The sequence below is a fragment of the Stegostoma tigrinum genome, chromosome 36, assembly GCF_030684315.1.
Source record: "Stegostoma tigrinum isolate sSteTig4 chromosome 36, sSteTig4.hap1, whole genome shotgun sequence".
Classification (NCBI taxonomy): domain Eukaryota; kingdom Metazoa; phylum Chordata; class Chondrichthyes; order Orectolobiformes; family Stegostomatidae; genus Stegostoma; species Stegostoma tigrinum.
In genome coordinates this window covers 16,787,762-16,800,224 of record NC_081389.1, presented here as the reverse complement: position 1 = coordinate 16,800,224, position 12,463 = coordinate 16,787,762, and the positions used below count along the sequence as shown (strand labels likewise).

The window sequence follows — 12,463 nt, the reverse complement described above, 5'->3', positions numbered from 1 at the left end:
CAGCATTTGTGGTGAGAAAACAGAGTTAGTGCTTCGAGTCCAGTGACCCTTCTCCAAAACAGATGACAGCTAGAAAAACGTACATAAATACTTTCAGTTGTCAAGAAGGGTCACTGGACTTGAAACATTAACTCTGTCTCTTTCTCCACAGATACTGTCCAACCTGCTGAGTTTCTCCAGCAATTTCTGTTTTAAATCCTATTGTGATCGGTAGTTAGACTCACACAGAGGCAAACAGTGTGGAAACAGACCCTTCGGCCCAAACAATCCATGCTAACCATAACCCCAAACAAAACTAGTTCCACCTGCATGCAAATGGCCCATATCCCTCCAAAGATTTCTTATTCATGAACTTATCGAAATGACTTTTAAATGTTGTAATTGTACCCATATCCATCATTTCCTCTGGAAGTTCACTCCACATACCCCACATTTTGTAAAAAAATAATTGCCCCTCATGCTCTATTTAAATCTTTCTCCTCTCACCTTAAAAATATGCCCCTCATGATTTTATAAAATCTCTATAAGGTTACCCCTCAACCTCCAACACACCAGTGAATAAATTCCCAGCCTATCCAGCCTCTTCCCATAACTCGAACCCAACAATCCCAGCCACAACCTGGTAAATCTCTTCGGCATTTGCTAATTGCCCTTGAAACTAATGAGAATTTTGGAGGGAATTCATTATAGATTTGGAATCAAACAGAGGGCAGCCAGGATAAGAACAGCAGATTTCCTCCCCTAAAGGAGTGGTGGACCAAATGGATTTTTAAACAACAAAACTAATGATAGTTTTATGATAATCATTAGTGAGGCAACAAACAACAGCAGATTTATTAATTGAATTTAAATTCTACCAGCTGCTGGAATTTGAACTCATGACCCAGAACTTTAACTTAGACCTCTGGTGTCCTAACCCAGTGACATTACCATCTGTCCTTAATCCATCACATGATACCAACTTTAGATATTCTTCCAAGAATCTTGCTTACTGAATATAGTATTTAGAATGAATTACATGTTCAAATGCACAGCCATACTTTCATAAACTTTGGAGAATTAGGGACATGAAGTGTGAACTAATATTCTGATGTTTGGAAACCTTGGAGAGACACACAACATGTAAACAGGCCCATCGGCCCACCTCATCCATGCTGACCAGTTTTCTTAAACTGAACTGATCCCATTTGCCTGTGTTTGGTCCAGATCTCTCTAAATTTTTCCTATCCCTGTACCTGTCCAAATGCCTTTTAAATGTTGTAATTGTACCTACCTCTATGATCTCTTGTGGCAGCTTGTTCCATGCATGCATAACCTTTTATGTGAAAATGTTGTTCCCCCAGGTCCCTTTTAAATAATCCACCCCCTCCCCCCATCTTAAACCTAAGCCCTAGGTTTTGGATTCCCCGACCCTGGGGAAAAGACCTTGGCTATTCATCTTATCTCTCATGATTTTGTAAACCTCTATAATGTCACTCCTCAGCCCCCGACGCTCCAAAGGGAAACAGCCCCAGCAGCACGGTGGCTCAGTGGTTAGCACTGCCGCCTCATGGTGCCTAGGGACCCGGGTTCAATTCCACCCTCTGGCAATTTTCTTGTGGGGTTTGCACGTTCTCCCCGTGTCTGCACGGGTTTCTTCTGGGTGCTCCGGTTTCCACCCACAGTCCGAAGATGTACAGGTTATGGTGGATTGGCTGTGCTAAATTGCCCATAGTGCCCAGGAATGTATGGATTGGGTGTAAAACCATGGGAGATGCAGGGGTTACAGGGATGGCCCTGGGTACGATGCCCTCTGGAAGGGTGGTGTGGACTCAATGGGCCGAATGGCTTGCATCCACAATGTCATGATTCAATAATTATATGCAGCCTCTCCTTATAACTCAAAATCTAACTGTTCCTCCGTAATCTTTATGAATTAAAAGTCTGAGATTTTGTTTTGCTCTTTCATGGCATATAGACAGAGCCAGCATCTGTTGTCTATTCCTGATTGCTCAGGAGGAGGCAGTGCTGAGCCAGCATCTCTCACTGCTGCATTCCTCGTTGGCATGCTGCTCAAGAGGAAGTTACAAGACTTTGACCCAGCGACAGTGAAAGAAACCGGTGATGCATTCTTAACTCAGGGCAATGTGGGGTTTGGGGGTATACTTGTTGATGTGGTGATCCCCTGCCTCTGCTGCTTTGTCCTTCTAGGTGGTGGAGGTTGTGAATTTGGAAGGTTCGCATTGAAGGAGTCTCAGTCACTTGCAGCAGTACCCCTTCTACAGGATACTCAACAACATGCTTGTGTGTGTCAGCAGTGTTTGGTGTGCCAATCAAACGGGCTGCTTTGGCTTGGTCAGGCCAGTTGATCAGGCAGCCAAGCAGTGTCAACACAAAGCCACATGCCAAGCCATGTCTACTTTATGGCACAAACAGAGAAATTGCTGGATAAACTCAAAAGGCCTGGCATCACACAGGAAGAGAAAGTAGAGTAAACATTTCGTATCCAGTGAAACTTCTTCAGACTCTTTTTTTGGCAAAGCGATTAGAACATAGAACAGTACAGCACAGAACAGGCCCTTCAGCCCACAATGTTGTGCCGACCATTGATCCTCATGTATACACCCTCAAATTTCTGTGACCATATACATGTCCAGCAGTCTCTTAAATGACCCCAATGACCTTGCTTCCACAACTGCTGCTGGCAACACATTCCATGCTCTCACAACTCTCTGTGTAAAGAACCTGCCTCTGACATCCCCTCTATACTTTCCACCAACCAGCTTAAAACTATGACCCCTCGTGCTAGCCATTTCTGCCCTGGGAAATAGTCTCTGGCTATCAACTCTATCTATGCCTCTCATTATCTTGAGTGGGTTTTATAAACTGAGTTCCTCAGCACAATAATAGACACCAACAAGATTCAATTGGCTAAAACCCATGAGCTTAACTTGAAGTCGTGAAGGATAATTTCCTCATGTGACTGATTAGCTCAGTTGGGTAGAAGCGTGAAGGAACAGCCTGATTCCTGCTCCAACTGAATCAGACCTAAGAATCTAGCTCCTTCGCTCATGCCTGAACATGACAGGCAAGAGCAAAACACCACACATCAAAAAATGGCTTAAAACTTTAAAAGAGAGGTTGACCATTCAAACTTTCAAGAACCCCAAAGCCGGCTTGGCAGCAGTCCGCTGTTTGAGAGGTTTCAGGGGCAAATCATGATCTGATGAAGGAATTTCCACTGAAGGAATTTCATCACGAAACTCAGTAAAACACAATTCACTCCAAACATCTGGCCTCGTCTTCTGCTGATTTGCAGGTGCATGGGGTTCGGGGAGGGGAAAGAGTGAACTGGGAGATAAACCATGCAGGGATTCCTTCTCTGTTACATTACTTTCAGCAACAGCTGTCCTTTGTTTCCTAGAATATGATTTGATTTATTGCTGTCACTTTTACTTAAGTACAGTGAAAAGTTTTGTTTTTGCAGATCACAACATACATTGACAAACAGATCTTAGTCAGAGTGAGGCAAACAAGGTTATGCTGCACAGGAGGTGCACAAAAATAAGATCAGCGTTAGATTTGAAATGAGAGATCCATTCAGAAGTCTAATAACAGCAAGAAAGAAGCGGTTCTTGAACCTGTTGCTGTGTTCATTTAAGCCTCTGTACCTTCTGCTTGATGGAAGAGCTTGAAAGACAGCATTGATGGGGTGGGAGGGGTCTTTCATGATGTTGACAGTCTTTCCGCAGCAATGAGAACTGTCGATGGAATATGTGGATGGAAGGTTGGCTTTTTGTGATGGACTGGGCTGTGCACACAACTCTCTGTAGTTTCTTATGCTCCTAGACACAGCAGTTGCCATGCAGCACCCAGATAGAATGCTCTCTGTGGTGTATCTGCAAAAGTCAGTGAATGTTTCCTTCCTCTTCTCATTAGCTGTGCTTCAGTAGGTAGCTGAGTCAGAAGTTTTGAGGGTTCAAGTCCCACTGCTGACTGGTGAACCCCAGCTAACACTCCAGCTCAGTACTGAGGGAGTGCTGCGTTGCCAGAGGTGCTGGCTTTCAGACGAGATGTTAAACTGAAGCCCTGCCTCCAATAATGGGTCACTGGACTTGAAACGTTAACTCTGTTTCACTCTCCACTGATGCTGCCAGACCTTGTGAGTTCCTGCAGCGCTTTGGTGTTTATTGCTAAAGCTAACTACACTGATGAAACCATCTTCTCAATAGCCAAGACGCTAGCTCAGACGGAGGTTAGCAGCCAACTGCAAGCCAAAGAATCTGGACAGATTTCCTTCTCTTAAAAAAAAGGTGCAAAATGAACCAGACAGACGTTTAAAATCAACAATCTAGAAGTTTCACGGTCATAATTACCGAGTCTAGCTTCATATTTTTGATTTACTGAAACACATTTAAAATCCCTCAACTAGTGTCATGGGATGTTAATTCACCTTTCCAGATTATTAGCTCTAACACATGGATTACGAGCATAGAGATTTAACCACAATTCTAACATTCCCACAATATGAGCTACTGAGCAAATAACCAAATGTGTATTTAGAGTCTCTGGCCCTTCCTTTTAAAATAATTGAGTCAATTTCCCTTTAGCCAAGCTGGCTGGTTTGCAAATTCCACAGATAACTGAGCAGATTGCAATCCTTAAAAGTTTTGGATAATGGAGTCGTCCTTCCTTATTCAGATGTTGTAAACCAATGATCCCGATGGTAAAGATTAAACATTGCCAAAGCGTTTCCTACACCAGGTTCCAGTTTTGTATTTTCATAGAAAAAGAAATACATTTTTCATTTTCATGGTAAAAAAAATGACAGAGGTCCATTGCACGGTGACGTCTATAACATCACTCAGCTCCGCTTGTCTCAGCTTAGCTCCCGCTGAAGCCTTCATCTATGCCTCTGTTAACTTGAGTTTTAAAGAATCATAGAGTCCTTATAATGCGGAAGCAGGCCATTCAGCCCATTGGGTCCAACCAGATTGTCGGAAGAGCATCCGAAAAAGACCTACCCCTCCAACTTATCGATGTAACCTGCATTTCCAAGGCTAATCCACCTAGCCTGCCTATCCCCAGACACACCAATTTACAAAGGCCAATCCACCTAACCTACACATCAAAGAGTCCAACGCACACCTGGTTGGGCTCCCAATTCTACCCTCCAGAAACGTGCGCTCAACCAAACTTGCAGCAAGTCTCATTTCCCAATCGTACCTTGCGTTCAATGTTCGATGTTGAATCCCAATTCAGCAACATCTTGATTTCATCTTCTTTATCCTTGTTTTCAAATCCCTCTGCTCTCGTTATCTTTACCAGCCCCATAACACTCCAAGCTTTCTGGGGTCCTCTGGCTTTTGTACATTTCCAATTCTGATTGCCCCACCACTGGTGGTCATGCCTCCAGTTGCCAGGGCTCCAAGTTTTGCTCCTCGATTCTTAAAGCCTCCCATATTGCCCAAGCATTTGATTAATGGAAGGAAAATTCTCCTTAGGATGAGTGGTGTCAAATTTTGTTGGATGACACTCCTGTAAAAGTTCGCTTTGACCATTTCATTATATCACAAGCACTACTAAAGAACATTAGAACCCAAGATCTAGGAATAGCAGTCAGCAATTCAGGCCCTTCAGCCAGCTCCACCATTCAATTCAATCATGGCTGACCTCATCTCAGCCTCAATTCACTCTCCTGCCCAATCATTACAACCCTTCAACTCATGACTCATCAAAAATCTGTCTCTATCCTCCTTCAATTTACTGAATGTCTCAGCATCCACTGCACTCTGGAGGAGTGAATTCCAAAGATTCACAACCCTTTGACAGAAGTAATTTCTCCTCATATTAGTTTTAAATCTGCCAACCCTTCTCCTAAAACTATGACTTCTTGCTCTAGATTGCCCCACAAGGGGCAACATCCTTTCTATGACTACTTTGTCAATCTCCTTTAGCATTTATATACCTCAATGAGATCTCCTTTCATTCTTCTAAACTCTAGATAGTATAGGCCGAACATGCTCAAACTCTTCATAAGACACACTCCTCATTTCTGGAACGATTCTGCTAAACTGCCCCTGAACTGCCTTCGACACATCTATATCTCTCCGTAAGGCAGGGAGCCAAAATTGTACACAATACTCCAGGTGTAATGTCACTAATGCCACGTATGATTGCACCAACACTTCCCCACCTTAATACTCTATTCCTTTGGCAATAATTAGCAAAATTCCATTTGCCTTCCTTATTACCTGCTGTACCTGTGATTGATGCACAGCCAGATCCTCCTGCACAGAAGCACTGAGAAGGTTGGCTCTGTTCACTTTCCAATACTCCAACCAAAATGGACAACCCTGCAGTTTTCCATGTTAAACTATTTAAATGAAAATTACCACCATTGTTGCAATATCATGGCTCCCTTATTGGATATTTATCCTATGAATGATTGAAGAGTCAGAATGCCACCACTTCCCATAAGACCACAAGAAATCAGATCAGGAGTAGGTCATTCAGCTCTTCAAGGTTGCTCTGCCATCCAACAGCATCATGGCTGATCTGATATTCCTCGCGCCCACTTTCCTGCCTTTTCTTTGTCACGGCTCCCCAGCTGATCAAGAATCTGTCTCAGGCCCTAAATGTACACAAGTACTCTGCCCCCACAGCTCTCTGTGGCAAGGTGTTCCAAAGACTCTCAACCCTACCCTCTGATAGAAGAAATTCCTCCTCATCTCAGTCTTAAAATGATACCCCTTGATCCTGAGACACTGCCTTTTGTGATCTGGCGAACAGAGAGATCCATGCGACTTGTAATAAAAACCCAATTTCCCTTTAGTTTTGGTGCACATGACCAGGTTACATCCTACTGCGTACCAGAGGGATACATAAAATCCCCAGAAACATAGGTATACTGGAGAGAGTCAAGCAGCAATATCAATAGCTTTAACACCTTATTTTTAACATTTATTTTATTGTTTGCTTAAAATAGATGCATATTCAAGGCTTTTCTTGTGCACTCCTCAGGACTTGAATGCAAGTAGACTAAATTTAGAAGGGAGACAACAAAATTTATGAACTGCCTTTTCATTTCTAATGTTGTTTTTCTTCCTGATTGATCTCTGAACAAATGAGAGCCTTGAATATTTATAACTTTTTTAAAATTAAGGAATCAAGGGCTTTGCAGAAAAGGCAAGAGAGTTGCAAATTATCAGGCCAGGCACAATCTCATTTTTAGATGGTGCAAACTTGATGGGCTGAATGGCCGACTGCTGCTAGGTCGTATGGTTTTCTCTCTGATGAATAGAAAATAGTTTCATAGAGTCATACAGCATGGAAACAGACCCTTCAGTCCAATTAGTCCATGCCAACCATGTTTCCAAACTAAACTGGACCCACCTGCCTGCAATTGGCCCATATCCCTCCAAACCTTTTCTATTAATGTACTTATTCAAGTTCCTTTAAATGTTGTAACTGTACTTGCATCCACCATTTTTTGCGGTAGTCCATTCCACACATGAACTACTCTCTGTGTAAAAGATACTCCCTTGTGAGTGTTTTTTAAATTCTTCTTACAAAATATGCCCCCTCATTTTCCATTCCCCCACCCCAGGGATAAGGCCCTGCCTATTCACCTTATCTGTGTGACTCATGATTTGATAAACCTTTATACGGTCAACACCTCAACCTCCTACACTCCAGTGAAAATCTTCCCAGCCTCTCTTTATAACTCAAAACTTCGATTCCCAGCAACATCCTGGTAAATCTTTCCTGAACCCTCTCCAATTTAATAATATTCTTCCTATAGTAGGGAAACCCGAACTAGGCACAGTACTCCAGAAAAGGCCTCACCAACATCCTATACAGAGTCAACATGACAAGACAACTCCTGTATTCAAAGGTCTGAAGGCATGTGTGATAAACATGTGCCTACTTAACCACCCTGTCTACATGCAAAGCAAATTTCAAAGAACTATGTACCTGAATCCCTAGGTCTGTCTGATCTACATCACCCAGGCTCCTACCATTAAATGTACAAATCCTGCCTTTGTTTATTTTACCCAAATGCATTACTTTGCATTTATCCAAATTAAACTCCATCTGCCACTCCTCAGCCCATTGACCCAATTGATCAAGATCTCTTTGTAATCTGAGATAACCTTCTTCACAGCCCACTATACCGCCAACGTCGGTGTCATCTGCAAACTTACTAAAAATGTCTCTTAAATTCTCAGCCAAATCCTTTATATAAATGACAAACAGATTCAGACACAGCATCGATCCCTGTGCAAAACCACTGGTCACAGGCCTCCACCCCGAAAAGCAACCCTCCACCATCACCGATAATCTGAGATAACAAGGTGTAGAGCTGGATGAACACAGCAGGCCAAGCAGGATCAGAGGAGCAGGAAAGCTGATGTTTTGGGCCTAGACCCTTTTTCAGAAAACCCTCTGGATACAAAATTGGCTTGACGGTAGGAGACAATTGGCAAGCTCACCCTGAATCTCATGTGATACGCCTAATTTACTAATTAGGCTACCATGCGAAAAGTTTCTCAAAGGCTTTAATAAAAAGTCTGTGTAAACAATGTCTACTGCTCTGACCTCAACAATCTATTTGGTTACTTCTTCAAAAAACTCAAACAAGCCTGAGAGACACAATTTTCCCTTGCACAAAACCACACTGCCTATCTCTAATCAGTCCTTGCCTTTCCAAATGAACGTAAGGCCTACTTTCAGAATACTCTAACAATTTACCCAACACTGATGTCAGATTCACTGATGTATAGTTCCAGGGCTTCTTCTTACAGCCTTTCTTAATAAATAAAGGCACAATATTAGCTACACTCAAGTCTTCCAGCACCTTGCCCATGGCTACAGATGATACAAACATCTCTGTAAGGAACCCTGCAATTTCTTCCCTAATTTCCAACAATGTCCTGGGGTATACTTGATCAGGTCTTAGAGATCTAAGTACCTTTTTCGTAAGACGTCTAGCACTTCCTCTTCTGTAACATGAACTGTTTTCAAGACATCTGTGTTGATATCCCTGAGCTCCCTAGTCTCCATGTCTTTCTCCACAGTAAAAACTGATGCAACGTATTCATTTAGTATCTCTCCCATCTCCTGAGGTTCAACACAAAGCCAATCCAGTTGCTCTTAACATACTTATAGAATCTCCTTGGATTCTCCTAAATTTTATCTGCCAAGGCAACCTCATATCCCCTTTCTGCCCTCCTGATTTCCCTCTTAAGAATGCCGCTACACCCTTCATACTCTTCAAGATATTCATCTGATCCCAGTTGTCTATATCTGAAATATGATTCTCTTATTCCTGAACCGAACCTCAATACCTTTATTCATCCACAGTTCCATACTCCTAACCAGTCTTACTCTTCACTCTAACAGGAACATAGTGCCTCTGAATCTTGTTATCACACTCTTGAAAGCCTCCAACTTATGTATTTTAAGACCTCCAGCACCTCTTAGCCAGTTGTCCCTTTACCTGAATGTCACAATGTCTCTCCTTACCAATGCCTACATTCTGTCCAACCAAGCTATTTATATTGCGAAGACAGAGAGAGATACATGCATCCATAGAGACAGAGACGGCTTGTCTATTTCAGAAAAAGACTGAACAAATGCTTAAATGTCACCAATAAATTTCAAACTAAATTCCATTCCAGCTGTTGATGTCAAACATTGGAAATTTGTGTGTGTTAGAGAGAGAGTGTGTGAGTTGGCGGGGGTGGGGGTGGTTTGAGTAATGGTTTTGATTGGGAGAGGTATAAGTAGTTGTCAGCGGGGAAGGGGCAAGGTTACAGTTGCAAGAGGATTTCTCTGGAACGATTTCCAACAGGGAATGACCGAGACAATTCGGTTCTCTCGCCCCCAGCACATGTTTGTTACGAGGAAGGCGGTAACGTCAGTTTCAGTCGGGAAACTGACAAAAAAAAACTTCAGGGCTGTAATTCCCATGATCGGCCCATCCCTCAGCTCGGGGGGAGGGGGGCAAAATATGGCCCTCAATAAATGCAGCTTAAGCAACTTGTCACCTTCTGGTTTCGGAGGAAAGTTACAGAGAGACAAGGTCAAAGGAGGAGCAAGACTATGAAGACAGCAGTTAAGAGGAACGGCAAATCTGAGAACCAGAGTTTCCCCTCTGCTGGGGCGAGGGTGGGGGTTACAGTGTGTGATCTAACACTGCAATCACCTTCCCTCCCCCCCTCAAAACCACCACCAACCCCCAACACTAGCACGACCTTGCAAACAAAAACAGAAACAGCAAAACCCTTTTGTCCAAACACATGTTAAATGCCCAGGCGAGGATTTCGCCCCCACACTTAATTATATCAAACGACAAGCAATAATAAAAATAAACAAAACTCCACTGAACCAGTGACGGTACAGAACAATGAGGATTCGCCCCCAATTCCCAATCTGATCTGGTCGTTGTTTTCTTTTTCTTAAAAAAAGGAACTAAACCCGCATCTCAACAGAGTTCAAAAGCACATTCGTTGTGTGCACACTTAAAAAAAATCGGACTTTAAACAGCACTGCAAGAAGGCGATCTATCCTCACTCCCAATTCGCATCTCCAACACCCCAACAATCTGACAGACCCTGATTTATCTCCTATACCTCCAGCCAAACCCTCTACACAAACTTTTTCTTAAAACAAACAAAAAACAAAGTGGGAGGGGGTGGGGTTTTTTTTACTGGAAATTGCCTCTTGCAGACCAGATGGGGACACTTTTTGAGTGTGCTTTTGTCTTACTTTTCTACAACTCATACACACACACACACATACATAGATACAGTGCACAACACTCTGAACGCCCTATCTTCATGCTAGACAAGAGAGATGATGAACTTGTCCCTTACCATCGGCGCTGTATTGCTGTCGAATTTCCCTGTATTGTCCATCATGCCGGCTCAGAGATAGATACATGAGAGAGAGAGACACTAGCGCGCACACACACACACACACACACCCTTCCAAGAAAAACAACGCGAGCTCCAAGCGCAGGGATGATTACAAGATAAAGTCACCAGTGCCCCTGGCTATAATTACTGGCATTTTCCTCTCGACACTAGTAAATATCAATCCCAGCATGCAACAAGTATGGGGACCGGCGCCTGCGTGGATCTGGGTCAGTTCTCGCAAATGTTAATCCCTGGGAGATGCCCAGCTCCTGTGTTCACAGGCGGAACCTGCTCTCTCGCTCCTACTGCTCTAGGGAGGGCGCAGGTCCCTTGCGCCCCACTGTTTGGTTGCAGGAGGACGTTCTGGGATGCTCGGGGGGAATTGGTTACAACTGCCCAACAAAACCCCAGCAGCTGGAATAGTCAACATCTTGCCTCTTCTCTCTCAGATTGGTGTATGTTGCCTACTTTTCTGTTCCATGTTGCATGCGGGCATCCTCGCTCCCTCCTTCTTTTCCCCTTCTGTTTATCCCTCCCTCTCTTCCTTCCCAGCCCCTCCTGACCTCCTTCTGTTACATCCCAAACTTCCTCTCCTCCCTTCCCTGCCTTCCGCTTTCCCACACTCCTTTGCTTTCCTGTCTCCCTCCCTGTTCTGCACCCCCCCCCAACCTCTCACTCTTCCCCTTCCCACCCTCTCCCTTTCCTTCCTCTCTCCCTCCCCTCCCATTAATGCCCTTCTTTGCATCCATTCCATCCCATCTCCCTTCCCTGCATCTGACCCGTCCTCCTTCCAAATGGTAGGATGCCCCTTGAATCCACCTTACCCCTTTGCCTCATTTCCATCCCCCTCCCCTCCATTCCATTTCCCCTCCCCTCTGCTCCCCTTCTCCCTCCTCCATCCCATTTCCCTCCCTTCTATCTCCCTCCCTGACCCTTCATTCATTTCCCCCTTCCCTCCATTCCCTTTCCCCCATCCCTCCATTCCCTTTCCCCCATCCCTCCATTCCCTCTCCCTCCCCTGCATCCTTCTCTCCTCCATTCCACTTTGTCTCCAGTTTATTCCTTCCTTTACTTTCTCCCTCACACCCTCACTGGAGAAGATCCAATGTATAAGTCCCTGTTTCTCTTTTGAGGCTATCTGTTCTTGCTGAGTATTTCCACCCCTTCCATATAATACTGAAAGATATAGGAGTAGAATTAGGCCATTCAGCCCATCGAGTCTGCTCCACCATTCGATCATGGCTGTTATGTTTCTCAACCCCAAAACCAACAGCTTTGATCCCTTTACTATTCAAGCACGTATCTATTTCTATCTCCGATGCCTTCAATGACTTTGCCTCCACTGCCCTCTGTGGCAATGTGTTCCACTGATTCATCACCCTCTGGCTGAAGAAATTCCTCCTCATCTCAGTTCTAAAGGGCTGTCCCTTCAGTCTGAGGTTGTGTCCTTGGGTCCTAGTCTCTCCTACTAGTGGAAGTGTCTTCTCATTGAACACATTCCTCATAATATGTTAATTGCCTGCTCCTCTATTCTTTCTGCCCCAGAACTCTCATATGACAGC

At 43.9% G+C, this 12,463-nt stretch overlaps 1 protein-coding gene across 4 annotated transcripts in view; it reads right to left on the bottom strand.

The window, feature by feature from the left end:
• LOC125446718 (AT-rich interactive domain-containing protein 3B-like) overlaps window positions 1-11,054 on the bottom strand; it is a 224,383-nt gene extending 213,329 nt beyond the window's left edge. For all 4 annotated transcript variants that reach the window (XM_048520461.2, XM_048520462.2, XM_048520463.2 and 1 more), the window contains exon 1: window positions 10,860-11,054. In XM_048520461.2, coding sequence (XP_048376418.1) covers window positions 10,860-10,904 — 45 coding nt within the window. In that variant the 5' untranslated portion in view covers window positions 10,905-11,054. The remainder of the gene's footprint in view (window positions 1-10,859) is intronic.
• Window positions 11,055-12,463: the final 1,409 nt, after the last annotated feature.